Source organism: Centroberyx gerrardi, chromosome 4, assembly GCF_048128805.1.
Source record: "Centroberyx gerrardi isolate f3 chromosome 4, fCenGer3.hap1.cur.20231027, whole genome shotgun sequence".
Classification (NCBI taxonomy): domain Eukaryota; kingdom Metazoa; phylum Chordata; class Actinopteri; order Beryciformes; family Berycidae; genus Centroberyx; species Centroberyx gerrardi.
The window spans coordinates 24,083,275-24,106,193 of NC_136000.1; the positions used below are offsets into that span (position 1 = coordinate 24,083,275).

Sequence of the window (22,919 nt, forward strand, 5' to 3'; positions counted from 1 at the left end):
TGTTAAGGCTTAAACTTCCATTATTCTAAAGTATTACCTCAGTCAGTCATAGCCCTTAAGGAATTATATACTACTTTTTTTTCCAAAAAGACTTTTCAATTTTGGTTCAAAGACCAAAAACCCTGCAAAGCTTGATCTAAAGCCAGATTCAGCCCACTACCATACAAATCACTCTCTGACAAGGGGTCCCTTCAAAGGCAGCTGTGAAAAAGCCATATTTTTACTAGAGTAAATAAGCCCCTAAACACCCCGCCTCACTAGCTGGAAGGGGATTAGTGTAGAGCTAGAGAGGGAAGGGGAAAAGTGGCTGTCAAAGCAGAGCGAGGGATCAGAGAGAAGGAATAGGACTAAAACCCGGGAGGATGGAGGTAAATTAGTGGCATCTGGGCTGGGAGTTGTTTGTTGTGTTTAATGGTAAATGCCTTGTTTTACGCCACCCTCCCATTCTCTCTCCCTCTCTCTCTCTCTCTCTCTTACTCTCTCTCTCTCTCTCTCAGTCTTGGCATCTCATTATTACTCTTGCTGAAATGACAGAGAAATGGAGAGAAGCAGTTTTTCTTGCAGTGCATTACAACTACAGGCAAATCTATAGCTGAAGCCCATAATCCTGCATGGAAAAGATTGCAGCATGCGGTTTGAGCTTGTAGACCTTTCTAAATTGAGCATATATGCAGGGTGAATAAGTGCAGTGTTGGAAGTAATGGGTGCAGCGGGTGTGTGTGCATGTGTATGTGTGTGCGTGTGAGCAAGAGAATGAGTGGAAATGTTGGTGAGAGCGTCAGAATCCGTTCACACAGACATTTTCATTTTATCACCTCCTTTCACAGGCGCTTCTCTCATAAGCCAAATACACGTGGCCACTGTGGGCAAAAAAAACATTTTAATCTCCAAAGGCCAGCGATGCCCACAGCACCTATATGTGAAAAATACGCACTATTTACATACCGTCCATCTTGGCTTACTCACTGCCTGCAACCACACATCTTATACTCCCAGAATTCTGAGTAACACTGAGGCTGCTGAAGAGAGACGGAGCGTGTAACGTACAGGAATGCTGTGCACATCAGTTCACATGTGCGCTGATAGGGGGCAGTGTGGTCATCTCTGTGGTGCTTTCCCACCTGTGACTGGCACTGCAATCATAAACTGAGCATTCATCATTGTAATTACTTCTAAAAATATGAGTTATTCTTACGAGTATGTGTGTTTTTTTGTGTGCATTTATTGCAATGTATTGCCTTTGGAAAAAAAGTCATTATAGCTACTGTGACACATACTGACTGCACTTCATTTGTCCAAGTGCTCCAGCATAGAAATATCTCAGATCCTAGTGTGTGTGTGTGTGCGGGTGTGTGTGTGTGTGTGTGTGCATGTGTTTGTGTTTATGTGTGTGCAAGCATTTGCATCCACAGCAATGAGGGGATGAGCGTTTGTGTACTGTGTGTGTGTGTGTGTGTGTGTGTATAGTGCATGTGTGTGTGTCTGTGGCACGTCGATCACAAAAGAAAGGCTTACAATGGAGGGGAGTGAAAGTAGGCCCCTGCAAAGCCCTGGGATTTAGCTCCTGATCCTGCAGCAGCAAACAAAGGTCTGCTAAGCATTAGAAGATATACAGTATGTTGGCACTCTGCACTAAACACACTCTCTCCCTCTCTCTGTCCTGCAGGCTTACATACATTATTTAAGGGTCTGAAAAGCAACCCCAGCGGAGGGTTGAGAGGTAAGACAGAGAGCAGCGAGGATATGGATCTACTTTTGGCAGTGTTGCTGAGCTGTGCTATAGGAGCTGCTGGAGAGGATGTGGAGGTTGAGGAGACTGATGGAGTGGAGCGCTCCAACTGAGGTGAGAGCAACAGTACAGTTCCCCACCATGTTGAATTAACTGGCAAGCCTCACCGCCCACGCAGCATTTAAAAGCTTTCAGCTTTCAGCAGAGATACGCCTCACGTAGCCTACATACACACACACAGCAAACAAATATCATGAAATTACATGTTTCTTAGTACAATTGAAAAAAATCTGCCAATGGCAGTGAGGTAGTTTAGCTTTTTTCCCCCAATGGAAATCAACTTATTTCATGAATTTTCTTGAATCAGGTGTTATTTTCTTGATACTAGTGGAGTGATCTGCCTTTTTGTTCTGCCTTGTTGTTTGTTTGTGATTTTAAAATTGCATATGGAATGACAAGAGGGATATTTTTCTTGCTTTGTAGACACACAATCATTATCTATCTGCCTCTCTCTCTCCTCACACACAGAAATGCATCAACATACTGACACACACACAGGAAAACTTGTGCCCACATCACTCACTCACTCACTCACTCACTCACTCACTGAATAATGGCTGCTGAGATTGTAGATTAAATGTTCAGTGCTTAAAGTAACTATGAAACCACATTTTGAGAGCATCTTGCTTCCTTAATGTGATGTATTTCTTGTGGGGCGGGACATAACAGGGAGGGATCATTCAAAAGTGTAAACCAATGGGATATCAGTTAGGGAAAGAGAGGCAGTTTTATTTGATGGGAGGCGCGGGGTTTTACGCCTCCTGGTACACAATGAAGTCACCACTAAAGATTTTCCACTTTCCAGGAAGCAAAAGTAATGAGATTTTGATATAAAAATACGAGACAATATAGTTCTTTGTCATTTGTTTGGCATAAATTGTCAAACAGGTGTATGGTGTGATAGAATGAGCTAAAATGTCAAGAAAGTCATTTTTTATATCAGTTTGACTTTAAACAAGGAATGTGGAGAACAAGTACAAGTAGTTCTTATCTTGCTTTGCATAACAAAACCTTTCAGACAGAAGAGAGAGAGCGAGAGAGAGAGAGCGAGAGAGAGAGAAGGGTATGGGACAGAGGGAGCGCAAAGATAAAAAAGATCAACAAATAAGAGATGAGCAAAGGGGGAGACGGAACGAGAAAGTGAGGAAAACAGAGAAAGACACTTTGACTTTGATTTTTGATGTTCTTTTAATGAAACATCGCACAACAAAACAGAGGAAAACATCACTAAATCACCTTAAAAAGTCACCACCTCCCACACCCCCCCACACACAAGGGAGAGAGAGAGAGAGAGAGAGAGAGAGAGAGAGAAAGAGAGAAATCTGCACCAAGTTCCATGCCTGTGCATATGGCTGTAACCCAGCGGGGGAAAACAGAACAAAACAGTCTAATCTCCGCACCTTTCTTCTCTCCTCCTTTTCCTTCCTCCCCCTCCAGCTCTTTCCATTTCTCTCCCCCCTCATCTCTGTGCTGCGGGGTCAGAGTTCAGCCCGGAGATAAGGGAATTGAAACAGGATCCTCTCTCCCTCTCTGTCAGACTATCTGACTATACACTGCAGTGATCAGTCCCCTCTATCTGTCCCCCAGCACAGGTCTCTGTGATGAGCTCTGGCAGGAGTCATCTCTCTAGGCGTCTGTGGCGTGTGTGTGTGTGTGTGTAGGTGTGTGTGTGCGTGTGTGTGTAGTGCTGTTCTGCTTCTGATTCGGCGGAACCTCTGTGGCCCAGGTCTAATACTCTCAGAGACTCCCACTGGAGACACACACACTCAAAAGATGTACTGGCGGATACATGCGCACATGCTTGCACACGCATGCACACACACATCACTTCTCTCCTCGGCTCCTTTCACTCCACTTCCCTCCCCGTTTCCCCTCTCTCTCTCTCTCTTCCTATAACATCCAACATCCAATCCCAGGGTGGCATTGTTCACTGTTTAGTCTGTTGACGACACAAACATCCCTCAGCTTACCGTCACTCACACCAAATGAATGGCCGTGCACCGAGCCTGCAGGGCCGGGCATCCAAAGAATCTGTCATCTGGAGCAGCTATTTGGCTAATGAATGCCGCCGTCTATCACTGCGCTCTTTACAGTAGAGTAATGAATGCCGCCGTCGTTCAGAGAGAAAAGGACATCCGGGGGTGAGGAATCTCATCGCGTCATCCCGGCACGCCATCCAATTAACGCGCTTTCTAAGTTCAGAGGCGGCGCGGCTGCTGCCGTGGCAACCGCGAACAAAAAAAAACAAAAAACGCCTCGACAAGAAAGAGCGTGAAAGGCTAACAGCTGGGATACCTGCAGGCGTGGCGGCCGTGAATGCTGACGCAGCACTCGCTCACGCTGACGATTAGTGCGCATTGCAATGGCGGTGCGGCTTTTAGCGCATCACCGACGGAGTGCGGGATTCTCATACTTTACACATTGTCATTTCAATTTAATAACTTGCATTTGTGTCGTTTGGAATAGAATTTGCAAGTAGCCAAAGGTTGAAGTAACTAATCACATTTACGTTTTAAAGGCAGTCATTTTATTTTTACTTAAGTACGCTTTGACTGAAGTATTGTACTTAGCTACATTTTAAATCACATCCATTACAGAGTACACATTTTGTGGGCTCTCCATAAACAGCAGAAACTGGATTTTAATGAATCTGGCTTTACTTTGTTTATGCACTTAATTTTGTAGTTTATTTTGTAATTTGCAATTTTTCCAATTAAAAGAATCTAGTTTGAACTTGGTCATCTCGTCTTTTTAGAATCACATGGGAAAGGTCACATCTAACAACGTTCTCTTTTCTAAAAAGTAACTCAATAACGAGTACATTTCAAATGAGCTACTTTTTACTTTTACTGAAGTAGATTTTTACACCAGCACTTTTACTACTACTTAAATAAAATATCAGCAAAGTAACAGCACTTCTACTTGAGTATGACACTCTAGTACTCTTTCCACCACTGCAGCGTGGGAGCACAAGATGACGAGTTCTTGGAGGCGCCGATTCAAACACAGAGCCAGGAGTCGTCTGGTGTGAATGAGTCTTTCGAGAAAGATACGCATCGATAGACAGATTGATCCAGAAGAAGATCGATGGGTCATGCCAGATAGACAGATACCGAGAGAAAATGAGAAGATGAGACGCGGAGATACCGCCTGAAAGCAAAGGATTACGGGAGAGTGCGGCTGATTGCTAAACAGAGAAAGAGAGAGAGAGAAAGAGCATGAGTGATACGGGGAAGGAAAACCCGACAGATGAGTGATTGAAGCAGACAGAGTAATTATGCAAGTGAGGGTGATCAACAGAGCAAGGGAGAAAGGGAGTGAAAAGACAGAAAGATCAACAAATGAGAGATGAGCAAAGAGAGAGACGGACAGAGAAAGTGAGGAAGAAAAGAGAGACACAGAGAGAGAGAGACTGGTTTTTAATGTTCTTTAATGAACCATGTTGAACCTGTCTGATTCACTGCAAAACCTACCTGACGAAGAGCTTGTGAGGGCTCGAAACGTTGTATTTTTTTAATGTAGAATAAAGTAAGCAAAATATTGGGAGCTGCCACAGTGTTGCGAGTCTTTTTGAATTTGCATTTCTTTAATGAACCATCTCACAACAAAACAGAGGAAAATGTAACTGAAAATCACCTTAAAAACTCACCAGCTTCCACGCCCACCCACACGAGAGAGAGAGAGAGAGAGAGAGAGAGAGAGAGAGAGAGAGAGAGAGAGAGAGAGAGAGAGAGAGAGAGAGAGAGAGAGAGAAAAGCTGGAATAATCGGGCTCAAAGGCATCTTTTAGGCCTGAAAACTCATGGCACTATCTCAGTTTCTCCAATTACAAAGGGGTCCCATTGCTTCTACTCTCCTTTCGTCCAGTCCCTTTCCCATCCCCTTCTCCCCATCCCTTTCCTCTTCGCTCCTTCCCAGTGAGTACCCACTCCTCCTTTCCTTCTCTTCTCGTCTCTCCCTCCCCACCCACACCCAAACCCTCCCGCTGAACATCGCCTGGGGCGTGCGGCGAGCCAAACTATAAACTACCGCGAACAAGCCCAGACGGGAAAACAGAATCCGGGGGCCGAAAAGTTGAAAATGATTTTTCTTCTCACCAAACTAGCTGTTGGACGTCCTCCATTATGTTTGTGTTCTGGATGGAGGAGGCTGAATTATTCATGCTAGTGCTAATGGCTTAAATGAGATATTCAGAGTAAATTCAAGTTTGACTTCCTGGGGAGTGCCCAAGGCATGGTGGCAAAAAAAAAAAAAAAAAAGACAACCAGAAAGAAAACACCCAACATACTTTTGCAGACAGACAGCATGCAAAACACATACTGGCCATGTGCATAAGTACATGGATGCACACTTATACATACATATCATTCATTCATATGTACGCACATGCTTGCACACGCACACCCACACTCATGTATATGCATATTCTTATAGAAGTCATAATGGATTTGCATACCCAAAGGAATACATACATAATATACAAAGTACTGTGAATTGATTCCCTTTTGAAAATCACTTCAAAGTCAGTCTTTTTTTTTTTTTTTTACATTTAGCCTGTATTGATTTTACTTCAAAAGATGACTATGAAGTAAAACATCGTTTTTTGGATAAGGGTTTTTATTGGCCTCTGTGTTTTAATCCACACAATGACACCAGCAAGTAAAACAGCAACTCTAGTTGTGTGTTCAGTTGTGTGTGTGTTGTGTGTGTGATTGTACTTACAGAGTAGGGCGAGCAGGAGTGTCGCGAGCAGCACGAGAAGGCTGGCGCGGTGGGAGTGGGCGGAGCTGCAGTGCATCCTGTTCTTCTTGCAGACACACACCTGAACTTTGACCTCTGTGTTGTTGGACAAAGGGGGCACCCCTGAGTCCGTGATGAGCAACGGGAGCTGGTAGTTGGCTTTCTTCAGACTGTGCAAAAGCATGATTCGGGAGTGTGTGGCTGCGGGTGACACACAGAGGAAGAGAGGGAGGTTAACTGGTGTGTATGTGCAGCAATATAGCCTTTGTAGAAATCCACTATCCTGCATATACTGTCCATTTATCCTGCATGAGCACTGCACCAACAACTGCAGCCTATTGTGTCAAGTAGAACTAAATATACATATTATAACACAGAACTCAAGTAACCGGTTGCCAGCCCATTCCTGACGACTGAAAAGCAACTCAAATTGGCAGCGCTTGAATTGTGTGAGGTGTGTTGTTGCATTGTGTTGCATCAGGCCTAAACATTTCTTAAGAGACACAAGAGAAAGTGCTGGAGCCAGTTCACATCATGCTGATGGGTGCCACAATCTACCAAGTTTTATTTGTCTGCCGCCGCTGTCACATCGGAAACTTGTTAACTCCAGTTTTGATGATTTCCAGGTTTTTATTTAATTAGAAGATTTGCATAATCCTTTTGGAGTGATCAAGACTCGACTGAGTGGTTCAAATAATGACATAAGGCAACAGTGAACACTTCGTTCCTCACGAGTGAAGTCCTCCTCTGGGCCAATCAGTAACCAATATGTCACATTGTTTTGACCTGTAATTGTGCTTATGTATGGTTGATCAATTAAAGCATTTACCTCCCTAATTTTCAGCCACATGCATTTTGAAACCCAAAATGATAATAAGATAAAGTTGCTTAAGGTAAGAGTTTAAAGGAATACATTTGGGATGGTATAAGAAATGAACAAAAGTCAACATTCAATATTTAATTGCATATATGTATAACTATGGGGTAGAAAGGAAGATTTTGAGGCTCTGAAATAAGTAAATATAAATAACATGCCTTTTATTTTGTCTGATGGTGAAGCAAACCAAACTGGTTGAAGCAAACCAAGTAATGACATGAAAAACATGTATTTTGTGGTAAAATCACGAGGTTGCACCCAAACATTGCTTGATAGCTGAGAACTTGTTCTAAACATGTCTGGTTACATTTCTTTATATAGTCAATTTTTTTTATTTTTTTGTCCCAGTTCCCAAGAATCAGTGCTACATACAGTATGTGTGAGCAGGGCATGTAAACATCAATATAACACAGAGGGATGAAATTATGTATCTGTGTGTCTGAGCATAATGTAAACTTGGACTTGACACTGGACACTGTGGCACTTGACATGAAACTGGTCGTTGCATGTGGGGGCATGCAGAAAACTGAAATGCATGTGCATATTTATAGACACATATATAGACATAACCAACCCCCTCATACCCATACCCCTCCAGAAAGAGACACACACACACACACACACACACACACACACACACACAGAGCCAAGATGACCACACTGCCAGTCCATTTCACTGGGAGCGGTCTCCCTCTCTCCCGGCCCTATCTGTCTCCTCCAGCTGTGGTGATTGAGGAGTGTCTGTACCTCCCTCCCCCGCTGTCAGTCACAGCTAATACCTCTGGGCAGGTTTTAGCTCCGCTCTGTCACTCAAACACACACAGACAGCACTGGCGGTCATGCAACCCCTGAATCAATGTCTTGGTTGTCTCTCTAACCTCCTCCCTCTCTCTCTCCTTCCCTCCCTCCTTGTACCATTTTGCTCCTTATCCCTATCGTGTGATCTTTACCAGCCTCCGTGCGAAGACGCCTCTGTTCTGCCTGTGCTCGACGTGCGTGCTCATATTCTCACGGTGTGGCAGAAGTCGAGATTCTACCAATGAGAGGTGGAGAAAACCAAACTCACTTGTCTAGGTGATTTGGCAATTGCTTTGGCGGAAAGGAAAAATCCACCCTCGGATATTCTTACACTGTAAGATATCAGCAATTTGTGATGTTCAGTGCGTTCCAGGAGTTATTTTGTGATGAAGCGTTGTAATCTACTTTTTTGGTGCATTCACTTGCCTCGCCCTGCCTCGTCTATTTCTACTTCAGTTAGCGATTTCCAGCATTTCTCAGAATGGCTTTTGACAACCCTCAGAGAACGTGCCTGAGCTGCATTCAGTGCGTGTAGGCGGAGGGAGCAACAGCGACAGTTAGCGAGAAAAAGCCCCCTTACTCAGAACGCAACATGTCTTGTGGCTGCGTTGCATTCTGGTCTATTGAGGCTACTGTGGGTGGAGAAACTGGTATCTCTACCTCTTCTTCATGTGATTGTTGAACGTCTGCGCAAAATGGTCTAGAAAGAAGCTCTTGCTCTGATGTAAACCTCATGTTTACTGTTAGATAGCTGTTAGATCATTTTTTGCTATCAAACACCTATAACCTATAACATGCCTATAACTGTACAAGTACAGACAGAGGTTTATGATAATGATTAAGACGTTAGGTACTCACAGTTGATCGTGGTGACCTTCCATGTATTTTCCAGTCCCGGCTGTTTACCCAGCTCTATCTTAAACGGTCCGGCGTTGGGGTGGATGTCCCTGTCCCGCCCCCCGACTATGGCCACGTTCATGTCATGGGCGTCCTCGCACACTCGCGCTACCGACGGGAACACGTAGGGGGCGTTGTCGTTGTAGTCCTCCAGGTTAATGATCAGTGTGCCAGTACCTGTGGCTGGAGGGCGGCCTGGAAACATAAAACACACACTCACATATGTAAGGACCAGACAAAGCATTATGAGGTGCTCATCATTGCGTGGGTAATGTGAACGGTAATGGCCTGGGCAGATGTGAAAAGAGCAATAATGCAATGTGGCTAAAACACGGCAGATACTGATGATCTAAAGTGAGTTCTCCTTTCAGCTTTTGTCATTCTACAGCGTCAAAATGCTTTCGACTTAAATCCCAAGACCAAAGCAGAAGTGAATAAACGCCAATAAACTTCATAAGATCCATCCTGCTCTTTTGGCTCAGCTGACCTAATTTAACCCGAACAAAACAAAACCGTGTGTCATTTCAACGCCGGAAGAACATGAATCACCGCGGCTCGTGTTTTTGAGAAAGAGCGTTTTGACTCTGCACAGGGCCGGACGCCGTGTTTGTATGAGATTACACCTTATTGAAGGATGCTGGGTAAAAGAGCAGCTTGGCTGTTCTCTATTACTGCTCTCTGTTTCACCGCGATTAGAGGTTATTAAAAAATCCACACCGCATTCAAAACAGCTCCACAGGTCAGACGGCAATTAACACCTAAAGACAAGATCTGTAATTGGAAAAATGGTCTCCTCCACCTTTTCGAGGTAAAAATATTTGCAGACGTTTTAGGGCAAAGAGCTGAAAAAAAAGAAAACAAGTCAAGATAGATGTGTAATAAATGTCAAGTGGTTCTGAAATGAAAAGACCAGGCGGGTTTTTTACGGTGCCGTTAGAGAAAGCTGCACCGACCGAGCGGGAAATGTTCCCACCGTGAAATGCTGATTAGGTGAAAGTAAACTTTTTAGGGCAAACATAAAAAAAACACGAACTAATGAGGCAAAATGAGTGTGATGTTTTGAAATATCATCAAGGCAGAACGAGCGCATCAGACTGCAGATAAACTTTTGAGACACGCACATAAATTCCCTGCCAGAAGACATCGGAATTGATGATGCACCCTCAGAGGTCTCAGATGAAACACTCGTATCTTCAAATACTCTTCACGGGCTTTCTGGAATCAAGTCAAGTTGTCTTATTTTCACGCTGACCGCCATGCATCTTTGGAACAGTAAAATGGTTTTAGAATAGGTTTCATAACCTGTACGCTGAGAAACTATTGTATTTCTCATATAGATAACTACAAAACATGACATGCAGACAACACATCTTCACATCATCAAGTCAGTAATTTTACTTTTGCTTAAGTATGTTTTTACTGAAATATTATACTTCACTACATTTTAAATCACATCCATCACAGAGTATAGATGTTGTGGCTCCATAAGCAGCAAAAACTGGACCATTATAAACTTGCAGAACCATTCACACTGAGTGACTTTGCTTTGTGCACTTTATTGTCTAATTTCCAAATTTTCAAATTAAAAGAATCTAGTTTGAACTCTGTTCTCTCATCCTTTTGTAATTGCATGGAAAAGATTACATGTAACCATGTTCTCTTTTCGAAAAAGTCACTTTTACCTTGAGCACATTTTAAATGAGCTTTTTACTTTTACTTAAGTAGATTTTTACACTAGTACTTAAAATATCATAGTAAAATATCAGCAAAGTAGCAGTACTTCTACTTGAGTCGGACACTCTAGTACTCTTTCCACCACCGCTTAAAATGTAAATGAGGTCTGCAACAAATACATTTTGTCCACGGTCATATGTTTACGCATTGGAGGATATTGCCGCTTTGATAGTTATCTCCTTTGAAACGTCTGAAGTCTGCGTGTGTAAACGCCTGCCTTGAGAAACAGCCAAACCCCACGGCTCCATGACAGAACTGTCAAACACATCTGATAATGGTTCACTGAGCTTCCCGAGACCCTAAGGAAAGTTTCTGATGTCCGAGCCAAAGCTCTTCATTTGGACGTGGCCTTTTTGAGCGGAAGCGGTGTAAATCGCTGTCCATGCATGCTGAATCCTTTCTGCAGGCGATTACATAAGCAGAGAGAGGCAATAGTCTAAGTGCCGATATTTTCCAGCACGTAAACAACATATTCAGTATATCAAGTGGAGCGCAAACACTCCAGGAATGTGTTGTAGGTGCTGGTGCTCAAGGATAATGGCGGAAATCCAACTTCATGTGCACTCGCAAAGACACACACACACACACACACACACACACACACAAGGCTGCTCTCCCTCCCCTCATTCCCACCCACCCACCCACGCACCTCTTGTTCCCACAAGGCCAAGACCAAACCTGATACACTCTCACAGCACCAAAGCAAACGATAGTTGCGATAACAGAAAGTAAACAAACTTAAGTGGTGTTAACAATCAGAATTTTGTCTATTTTGACACCAGTTGTTACAGTAGGCGTTCCAACACGAGATTTTAAGACACATCTACTTTACAAACAGCTGCTTGTTCAGAAAGAGAAAAGAATGATGCACTGCAGAAGCAGACGCTCCTATTTTCCCCTGCGACTGAGAGATTTCCCCTGATTGAGATTCCTCCGTAACACTTTGAGAAGCAGAGGAATGGTTACCTGAGTGTCGTTGAGAGCGTTTATTGGATAATCGACATGATCTGTTTGTTCGCTAAGCTCGAAACTGCTTTAATTTCATTCACGGCCATAAAAACCGTCAGCGGATTGTGATGTGAAATGTCGCCGCCGCACAGGGAGAAATCAAACGCGGCGGCGGCAACTGTGGCATTCTTAGAATAATCGGGAAATGTCTGGCGTGTCGGTTGCTTTTCTATGACAACAAACCACCAAACAGTACCTTTATATGCATAACTCCTGCTGTGACAATAGAGAAGACCTTTACTGTAGGAAAACTTGTCTTCAAAAGCAAAACAAAGGCAGAGGCTCCTAACGCCTGACCCTAACGAATGATCTATTATCACGGAGACATGAGAACCGCACAGTGAGGCTGAGGCTGGCTCCCCCATTAGCAAAAAAGATGCAAATTCAAACCATTTGTAGTGGGAGAGGCAAGTCTCTGTGCTTGGCTAGCTCTAAATGAAGCGGTTTGTCTTCCTCCGGCTTCCTAACCGAACGCCCCCCCACACCTAATCACTCTCTTGCTCCGTTCCTCTCTTTCTTCTCCCACTCCTCCTTATGTTCATTGCATCACGCTTGTGTCATCATCGGCCCGCCTCGGCGCCGATGGAGCTTGTCTGCTGGCCCCTGCTTCACACCGCTTTGTCACAAAACTTCAGATTGAACCGACCGCTGGTTTCTAAAGGAGATGGGCAATTTATGGATCTTTGCATCTGTATGTATCTACCTGCCTCTCTGTATTAGGAGAGAAAGAAAGAGCGTTGATTTAAAAAAATGTGCACAGACTACAGAAAGAAGGGTTTTTAGCGGGAGCCTAACGCAGACGATGAAGATAATCATGCATTCATAATCTATTATATGCCTTTTTTTTTCCCTGAGGCAGTTGAAAAATATTTCCTTCTCTACACTTCACTAGTTTAGTGACTTAACATCACACCGAGCCTTAAACTCCTCTTCCTCTTCTCTTCCCTATTTATAGAATTATATTACCACATGGCCGTCTTGGTAGGTAGCTGCAATCAAGCGACAGCCGTAGCAAATAATTAGTGTTCACAACGTGCTGTTATTAAGTCCCACTTTTTAATGCATGAAGTGGATGCACTAATGAATTACTGCTGCAGTATTATTCCTAAGTAATTATGTGTAAATTCCACCTACTTTGTTTCTTTTCAGTTGTCGGAGGCTTGTAGAAATTATTTGGCGATCACATGACTAAGAGAAACAATTCCATCTTATAATATACAGTACGCCACACTGAGCATGTACATTATTAGGAACCCCCCTTTTAATGTCGGGCTGCACCTCCTTCTGCACAATCCTTATCTGCTCGCCTTCATTACAGTTAATCTCCTCCCAGGAGTGGCCAAGCTTGGGTTTGCAATGTACCAGTCGATTACAGCGCGCCTGCCAGTGAACTGCAGTCTGCTTTTAGAAAGAAAAAAAAAAAAATCTGTATATTCTACTCAATTCCTATCAAATTAAGAATCATCCAATTTAATCCTATTTGCATGGTAACAAGCTCAAATGACATAAATGTAGATTGAAATCCCTGCCCTGTTTTGCTCTGCAGCCCTCCCAGTTTTTTCACAGGCTGGTCTCCATTATTGAAGGATTAATTAGGGTTGAAGGGATGAAGACAAAACAAAAAAAAAGTTTTGAAGGTTGCGTGGAGTAACTTCTTTATCCAAGCGAAGAGTGCGTTTTGGACAAATTGGATAGTAAATGATATATTATTTTCACTAAACATTTAACAGTCAGGAGCTAAAATGAACTCTAGACGCGTGGGGATTGATTCTGATAAGTTGGTTTCAGAATGTGAATTACACTAATTAGCGGGCGAGATTAGGTTTAATTGTTTGTCTCCATCAATGTCCCACTTCAAAATTGACTATCCTCAAGAGTAGATGCAAAATATAATTCCTCTAAGTAATAACGTAATTATATTTCAACAATAACTGCCAGAGATGGTGATGATGAAGCCCAACTGGAAACGCTTGGAAGAGAGAACAGACTCATGTCGTGATCCATAGAAAATAAGTTTCGATACTTACTCTTTTAGTATATTTTGTTTATATTTTGAAAGCAGTCAGTAATAAACTCAAACACAGAGTGAATGGGCTGGTAAGGAAACATGGGGATAATGTTTGCCGACACAAATTGCCTGAACTTATACTTCATTATTGATATGAAATGATCGGCTTATCCCATGCTTCCATTTTCCCCATTCCATTTTGAATCATGCTTTTGCTGGTAAATCACTTCAGCATAATCAAGGGAAAAACTAGATTCCTCGTTGCAGAAAGGATTGGGAACCCTGGGTGTATTTCATGGACAGAGCAGATGTTCCTCATATTTTCTACAAGCAGGGAACATTAGGATATTTGACGAAGCGTAGGCTGCAGCAGGCGCTGTATCAGTTGCAAAGTGGATGCAGAACGCTTGCGGGATGGGGATGCGTGATCGGAGAAATTCGGCGATGACCACCTGAGTATAGCATCACCCTTAACCTCTTCCCTCATCTTCAGTGAGTCACAGCTCCGAGCTACACACACACACACACACACACACACACACACACACACACACACACACACACACACACACACACACACACACACACACACACACACACACACACACACACACACCTCGCCCCCGGCTAGACAACCCTGCTATTCTTCTGTCTGCCCAGAGATGAGAGGAGCAAGAAGACTGATTGACTCCTGGGGCCGTTGGCTAATCCACAGCTACAGGCTGTCAACGGAGCTTTCTTTCTCTCTCCTCCTTGCTTTCTCTCCCTATATCGCTCTCTCTATCTCTCCACCTCCCACCCCACAACACACACTCTTTTGCGCCCAAGACCTTTGCTTTAGGCTAATGCTCTCTTTCTGTCTGACTGTCACTCTCTTTTGTTACCGCTGTATTTTTTTTTTTTTTACCCATTGTGTGACTTTTTCTCCCGACTGTTGTGGAAGAGGAATGAAAGACAGGGTTGTGACCAGCAGCGGTTTGAAATGTACCAATTTCTGCCCCTGCACAGCGTGGCGTGTATAAAATCCATAATCTATTTGCGCTTGGCCTTTCCTTTTGGGGTGGGGGTGGGGGGTGAGGGTGTGTGTGTGGGGGTGTGTGTGTGTGTGTGTGTGTTATAGTAGTGAAGTTTTATGAGAGTTGGTGAGGACAGGAAGCACAACAAATTCAAAGGGAAAAAAAAGTACAGCCAGTTTCTTTTTTTGGCCTGAGAGACTGTGTGATTTTTGAGGAAGGTGCAAATTCTATCACTTTCTCTTACTGCGAAACGCCTCTGGCAAGCTCACTGGCCACCAATGAGTTCAGAGGAAAGAAGGCTTGACCGGTTTCCACTTTTAGACAAGGACAGAGCTGAAACGAGACTATTCTTATCGGGCTGCATTTCTTTTTCTCATTAGAATAACCATTAAATGGCGGGACAGCTTACGTACAAACAACAGCGGCGGATGATGCCCTTGGCTAAAAATATTCAGGATTGTTATTACTATGATTATTTTCCCTCGGCCACATAAAAGCGGATGACGAAGGAAATGAAATAACAACAACCACAGGACTAGAGGAGAGGGAAGCCAGGAGCAGGGGCCGGTGTGAGGAATGGCTCATTGGAAAATGTCACAATACATCATGCTGCAGCTAAACAGTCAAGGAGACTAATTCACAGGTGGAATACAACAAGGTAATAGAGGAGCGTGAGGAAAGATAAATGAAGGCTGAAGCTGAAATGAGAAAGGGGGGTGGGGGGGTGGGGGTGAGGGAGGGGGGAGAGGGAGCTTTGAAGGAGAGAGATTCTGGAGAAATTATGATGATGAACACACCAGAGAGACTCCGCCGTGCCACGAGACTCCACTCACAGTCTCGGTCTAGTTAAAACTCTCCTCAGGTAAATACCCCCACTTATCCCCATCACTTTTCAGTGTCTCACAGGAAAGCAGGGAAAACCTACACTTCATTATGGTCGGCTCAGAATAGCGCGATGCTGAGAGGTAATACACAAGCTAACGCACGCACTGCTGCGTTTTCCCATTTCTCTTCGTCCGCTGTGGCACAGATGCCTGGGTCTATTCTGGTTAAAAGTCTCCGCTTAAACCCATCCATCAGTACTGTTACACAGGGCAACAATAAGTATGCATCACGCTGTGGTCTGCATATAGTAAGGTAAGGCTGAAGGATGCTGTATGTTTCCACTCTAAGCTGCTTCTTATGGCTTTCACTATGTGTCCCACATCTAGCGAAAGAGAAATTTGAACCTAGAACAGGATTCACATGGTGATTCACATGGTTCAGTGTGTCCAACCTGGTGTGTCTCGGGGCATTCAGGGTGATTTGACAGGGACTAGAGCACATTTTCTAGTTTTTACCTGTCAGCACTGGAATGACTGGAATAATGCTGATTTGACTGGTTGAGACTTTCTGTGAGTTCATGACAAAGTCTGTCTTCCAGGGGCACAAAACCTTTACCTTTTGTGAATCCGTTACTTTTTCGGAACTTCTGTCTTAAGAAAAAAGTTAAGAAAAGTTGGTATTCATCTAAAAGTTCGGATGTACTTTCTGAACTTTCTTCTTATGTTCCTTCTTAAGAAAAAAACTTAAGAATAAATGGAATTCCTGAAAGCAAAGTTCTCAGATTTGTTCCTGACTTGGAGATAACCTCACACTCGTCTTAGGGTCAAAGAGTTGGCAAGGTAAGTCTCTATTCTTAAGTTTTTATTATTAAAAACCATTTATTCTAGCAGAGGTATTCATTTTAAGTTCTAATCTGAGTGCGTAAAAGAATTACAATTTACTTTATATAGACACGTTTTTCATGCATTAGCTAGTTCTGATGCTACAGGAACAGTACAGTATGCTTAAACAGAAACTCTTATTTGGAGGTACTGTGGGTTATGAATAGAGAGAAATGTCCACAAAGGCCAATAAGGCAGAGGATGGATCCTCTTGCCCTTTCTAATCACATAAAAGTGAAACAATATTGACTCCCCAGACAAGCCATCATTCATCTGGCAAATCTTCTGTCCAGTGGCTGGGAGAGAAAGACAAGGAGGTCCTCCCCTCTGTCCATCACTCTGACATAAACATCCAGTGTTGCAAACTTCTTAAGACAAACAAATAAGAAGTTCTTAAGAACTTGAGAAAATAATGAGGAATTGCAATTAAGAAGTTTCTTACGAAGTTCTGAATTTTCTTTGTAAGAATTCTCCTTTATCTTAATATTTCATGAATCTGGGCCATGGAACAGTAGGAAGTATCCTAAAGAAAATATTTTAAGAGCAAATTTGAGAACTTTGCTACCAACAATTCCATTTATTTATCATAAAGTTTTCATAAGAAGGAAGTTAAGAAAATACTTGAGAACTATTGTGATGAATATCAACTTTCTTAACATCAGACTAAACTTACGTAAAAAAAACTAGCACTTAAGATTTTTTTACCTAAGAAGGTTTTGTGAGTCCAAGAGTTCTGTCTCTTGATGACATCACAGATTCTAGAGCCTTCATTCTTTGGTTTCAAGCTCTGAGAGAGTGAATTGTCTGGTTCAAATACTGATTGAACTTTTAAAGATGATCTGAACAATTTATGTCAATTCTTCTTTAGGTTGGATTTTCTCCCTCTGTCTCATCACTCATCAGTGTGTCTCTGGTCCACATGAAGTACTTATGAGCTCATTATGGTCCAGTCAAAACAACACGATACTCAAAGATAAAGCACTGCATATTCAAACACAAACGTTACTCCTCAAGGGAAAAAATCCTGATGCTGCTCCTTGGATCGTGGATTTAATTGAAAGTGAAATAAATAAGGGATCACAGATGTCACTTCACTTCTCGATTCCCCTGGTCAGCGCATTTCACTGAAACACCAGGTGCTTCTCTCATTCTGTAAACTCAGTGTAATGCATATCTGTTTTTGTATTTCCCACTTTCTCCCCCTCCATCAGGCCACTGTAAATCCCAGACCTTGTTAAAACTCCCTTCAGATAACCCGCTTCATTCTGTCCCATCACTCACCACCGCCTCCTCGGGGCTTCGGCAAACACTATCACATCACACCCCGCTAATCTGATTGGCTGATCAGCGCTGTAAATGAAACCAGCCAGAGCCAATTACAATAGGCGAAAGTCATTAAGAGAGATGACTTCGGGGAGGAAAGTGGTGCAGGGGACAGGTGCAGCACTGCTAGTCTGGCAAATTACTTTCAGAATAGAGTTTGGGTTATCAGTTGCTGGCTATTATATCAAGTGATTGGAGGAGGAGGGTATTGATATGGCTTAGAGTGGGCTTACACAGCAAGATTTTTTTGTACTAATTAAACACCAAAATTGTCTTCCTTGGGAGATTTCTCAGATTGGGCCGCTCCCTGAGGAAAAACTCTGATGCAGGATTTGTTACCCTGATAAGCTGCTAGAAGACTAATCGTGATCAAAGTGTACAAGTGCCGACAGGTCCAAATGAAACAACTTAAAAGTCAGTTTGTTAACCGCTCACAGCGCTCAAGCTACTCACAACTTGGAACAATGGATGTGAAATGATCAAAAAGCACTTTTTATCTGTTGACCTCGTCTTACTTTTATTTTGTTGTTGTTGTCTTGTTCTTCAATCAGAGCTACAAGTCTAAATTCTTTTCAAAATGTTTCATTTCATGAACAGAAATAGTTTGATGTTTCTGCAAAAGTTGTCTGCAAATTCTGGATACAATTTTGGATTATAACTTTTCCATTAAAGCACAACCAAATCAAACAGAAAGCGAAGTCAAACAATAGTGGTTTTATTTATGTTTCTATGGTACATATACAGCCATTTATGAACTTGGAAGAGAAATGCACTTTCTGGTTTTCACTGTTGTCACTTGAATCATTTTCAAGCATTGGCTGTAGCTCCACTAATGTCAGAGATATGCTGATCAGAACAGCGTGTTGTCAGATGGGAGCGTGTGTGTGTGTGCGTATGTGTGTGTGTGTGTGCGTACGTATGTGGGCGTGTGTGTGCACAGGAGGAGGGGGAATATCACAGATATAACTGAGCGTATCCCCACTGATTCTAGCGCTGTAGTTCCAGGCGCTAATTGTGGTGGCCTTTACAGGAACAAAGAAACTGTGAGGCTGTGTAATTGAACAACCCCCCCCTCCTCACCCATCCTATGGCACAGACACACACACACACACACACACCATCCATCTTTCATTATCTATCTCTCCTCTCCATCTCTGCACATCCGCTGCTCTCATTTGGAGCCGGGTCATCAAAACCAGACCCAGAGAACACACATTTAAAGCCGTTCATATCCACACACGGAGGGAGCACCGGTGGAAAATCCTCTAACATAAGTGCTGGAGGAGGAGGGGGGGGGGGGGGGGGGGAGGGGGGCGGCACTCTGACTTTTTAAATTTGACTACACACATCATTAAAGAAAGCACTCGTTCACCAAATAGCCCGTATTTTCTGTATTCTGTAAAATAATTAGCCTGATATCCCTGCACTCGGCGAGCTCCCTCTCCTCTCTCTCTCCCCTCCCTCTCTCTCTCGCCTTCAGCCCGAGTGGGCAGAGGCGTGTTTGTTTTAATGTGCCAGTCGCAGTGGTAACCTCTGATCTCCGAGATGAATCGGTATTCCAAGGACACAAAGCGAGACGCCGCCTGATAAGAGGAACAAGCCAACAACACAAAGTTTCCCCTCTCGGCAAACTTGGCACCAAAGGTAACACTTTAATCACAGACGTGACATGAGCCTGTTGACAAGATGTTGATTTCCCCAAGAGGTTCTTTGAGGGGTGGGAATGAAAGAGGGGAAAGAGGAGGAAGGAGAGAGGGAGAGAGAGAGAGAGAGAGAGAGAGAGAGAGAGAGAACAGTGTATGCTTGGGGTTAATGAGGCAGGGCGGCGAGACGGGGGAGAGAACAGACGGCAAGACGGCATCGGGGCTGTGATCTCCTGCGCTTTCCGGAGCATATCCCATTACACCGCCATTATCCCGGGTCAGGACGCCTCGCCTCCCCCTACGCGCCCCACCCCCCCTACCCCCCGCTACCCGACGCCTGCGTCACCCCTTGCCTGCCTATGACTCAGGGTCATAATTGATTGGCTGGGCAGGAACACATTTCTGCAAGGTAGTTAACCTGCTCACCTCTCTGGCTGTCTCCATAAAGGGACTGACGGAGAGAGATGGAGACGGACAGTGAGAGCTGAAGAGGAGGAGGAGGAGGAGGCGGATGCAACACATCCCAGAAATCCCACGCCGCTCTTTTTTTTTTTTTTTTTGTCTCTCTGTCCCTCTCACTCACACGGCCTCCCTCACTCTCTTCTCTCCTTCCCACGTTTCCCCTTCACTTCATTGTCATTTTCTAATTTTCACCCTCCCCCCCCCCATCGGTCTCTTATGAGCTCGTCTCGCTTTCCCTGCCGCCTTTCTTCTCTTGCTCGACACCGGCCTTCCCCCCGCCGCCTCTACCTCTCTGTTAGACGCAGTCTGCTCTTTAGCTGTAGGTCTCAAGGCTCTAGTATAATAGATGCCTCGCAAACACGCCGACAAGTTATAGCGCGGCGGTCTCGGCTGAGTGCTCGCATTCAGCGTGCCTCTATCTGTTAACAGCCCAGTCCCAAATCCCACATTAGTCAAACGTTGATTCATCAATAATTAAATCAAGGCCTTTAGTGGAATTACATTATCCAGTTAAAAGCCAGACGGAGAACCAAAGACTCAGCACTCCTCAGTTACCACTCACATTCATATTCACAGATGTACAAGACCAGTGTTCTGTTCCAGTCTATGCGATTCTATTCTATTCCATTTCTTCCATAACTCCCCTGTCTTGGCCTGAGGGTCCCCAATAGAGCGCAGTGGGCTGACACGCTGACTCATAATGCATTATTATTTCCAGGCTGTAGTTGGAGGCAGCCGGCTAAAGACACTACATGAGTCTATCTATCTGCATTTAGCCCTGCCAGCCTGCCTCGCTGTGTGCCGGAGACATGACAGACACTTAGCGGTGAAATCACTGTATCAGGGCCGGCCCGAAACAGGGAAATTACTCAGCCCATTACGGCAATGAGCGGCGCACTGGTTCCCAGCACTTAGTATGGCAATGAGGCAGCGCGGTGGCAGACATCACATACAAAGACGGACGCACGCAGAGACGCGCAGACAAAGGCGCGCTCGCACACACACAGAAACACACACACAGACGCACGCACACACAGAGGGTATCGCGGCTACTGACAGCAGAAAACCACTGTCAGTCTTTCTCTCTCTTTTTAGAGAAGAGATGATGAACCTATTATGCAGACCTGTCACAGAGAGATGGACGGATACACACACACACACAACACACACACACACACACACACACACACACATAGACGCACATAAGCACAATCCTATTTAGTTTTACATCCACCCAAGCACCAAAGAGTTTCCTTCTGTGACCCATTAGAATTCAGCATCACTTCCCTCCTTCTGCCTCCTGCTTCTGATTTAAACCAGAGTGGATGTGATCTGACTGTGATGAATGCTGAGACCTATCACACTGCTCCGTCTGAGTGTGTGTGTGTGTGTGTGTGTATGTGTGATACTTGATATTCTTGTAATTAACAAAGCTGTGCATTCTAACCAGGTGCTCCCTCTTCAACTGTGTGGAGGTTGCCTCACCGTGATACAGACAGACAGACAGAAACACACACACACACACACACACACACACACACACACACACCGCAGCCCCTTAAGTTTGTGTTGAATGGAGGTCTCTCCTTCGTTCGTCTATGTGTTCAAAGCAAACATCGGCATCGCTTGGCTCTTTCATGCATATCTTAAGAGTTTCTAATAGCAGGTTTGGTTGTAGCAGAGACTGACGACTGCGTGTGTGCATGCGTGTGTGTGTGTGTGCGAGTATGTGTGCCGCGCCTACGTGTTTTCGGGCGACCGGGCCTTTGATAATGTATTCATGCTTCCAAATGACAAATGGCTCCCACCAGGAGGCGGTTTAACATTTAAATGAGGAGCAGGAGAAAACATTCAACCACAACACACAGCAGAGCCTGGATACACCGGGGCAGGCCAGAGAGACGCTGAATAGCACCAGGACAAAGACGTTAAGCCGGGACGAACACACGCGCGCCCGCTCACACCGAACATCAGCGCACACAGAGATGCACGCGGACGCTGAATATACACACAACCTGAATGCGAAGGAAAGGAGAAGAGTGTAAGATAGGAGGGGGGGGGGGGACAGCTGGCGTCCCGGTGGGGAATCAGAGAGCAGAAGAGAATCTGTTGGCGTGCAAAACCAGCAGCGACTGATGAGAGTTTATATAAACAGCCCGTCAAGCCCTCTGCTCAGGTTGGAACAATATCTCCTCAAACAATATCGCTCCGCTCCGCTGGCCTGGCAGGTGCCGCTGCCGAGGCAAAACTGGGTTGCGGCTTTTCAGTCATTAACTCTGAAATAGAAAGACCTGAAGGGAGGGAGAAATTGTGTGTGTGCGTGCGTGTGTGTGTGTGTGTGTGTGTGTGTACAATAGCGCCGCGCAGACACTGACAGATGTGGAGATGCGTGCGCACGCACAAGCGCAGGCGCACGGCCACACACACAAACCATGCAGATCTACAACTTCACACATCGTGGAGTGACAAATGGCTCTGTCTGCCTCTCCTGGAAGTGCAGTTGATTGCTATGGCAACAGACTGTAACGTCCTGACTAGAGACTCATACGGCTGTATGATTGTCCAGCTGGGATGACCTTTGACCTCGACATCAACATGATCATCTCATTGCCTCCAGAGATCATCTCTTAATCACCCCTCTTCTCTTTTCTTCTCTCCTCTCCTCTCCAATCCATATCTCAATCCCTCCCTCTTCTTCTTCCTCTCATGTCTGTCCTCCTTCTGTCTATCGTCTCTGCCTCTCATCCTCGGTCCTGGCTTCGCTCCCTGCAGTATATTCACTCCATCTTTCACCATCTGTGCTGCTAGCCTGGAGGGCCGCCCTAGCTGACCTGCCCTCATGCTGTTAACCAGGAGCTACAGTCAATCTGCTGCTAACCATGCAAAAGATTTACCAAGAGTATACTCCCCGTTTCAAGC

General features: G+C 44.4%; 1 protein-coding gene across 1 annotated transcript in view; it reads right to left on the minus strand.

Moving 5' to 3' along the window:
- The window catches only part of cdh13 (cadherin 13, H-cadherin (heart)), a 221,948-nt gene that overhangs the window by 11,220 nt on the left and 187,809 nt on the right, over positions 1-22,919 (minus strand). The window contains exons 13-14 of the mRNA XM_078283279.1: positions 9,062-9,295; positions 6,511-6,729 (exon numbers count right to left, since the gene is read on the minus strand). Coding sequence (XP_078139405.1) covers positions 6,511-6,729; positions 9,062-9,295 — 453 coding nt within the window. The remainder of the gene's footprint in view (positions 1-6,510; positions 6,730-9,061; positions 9,296-22,919) is intronic.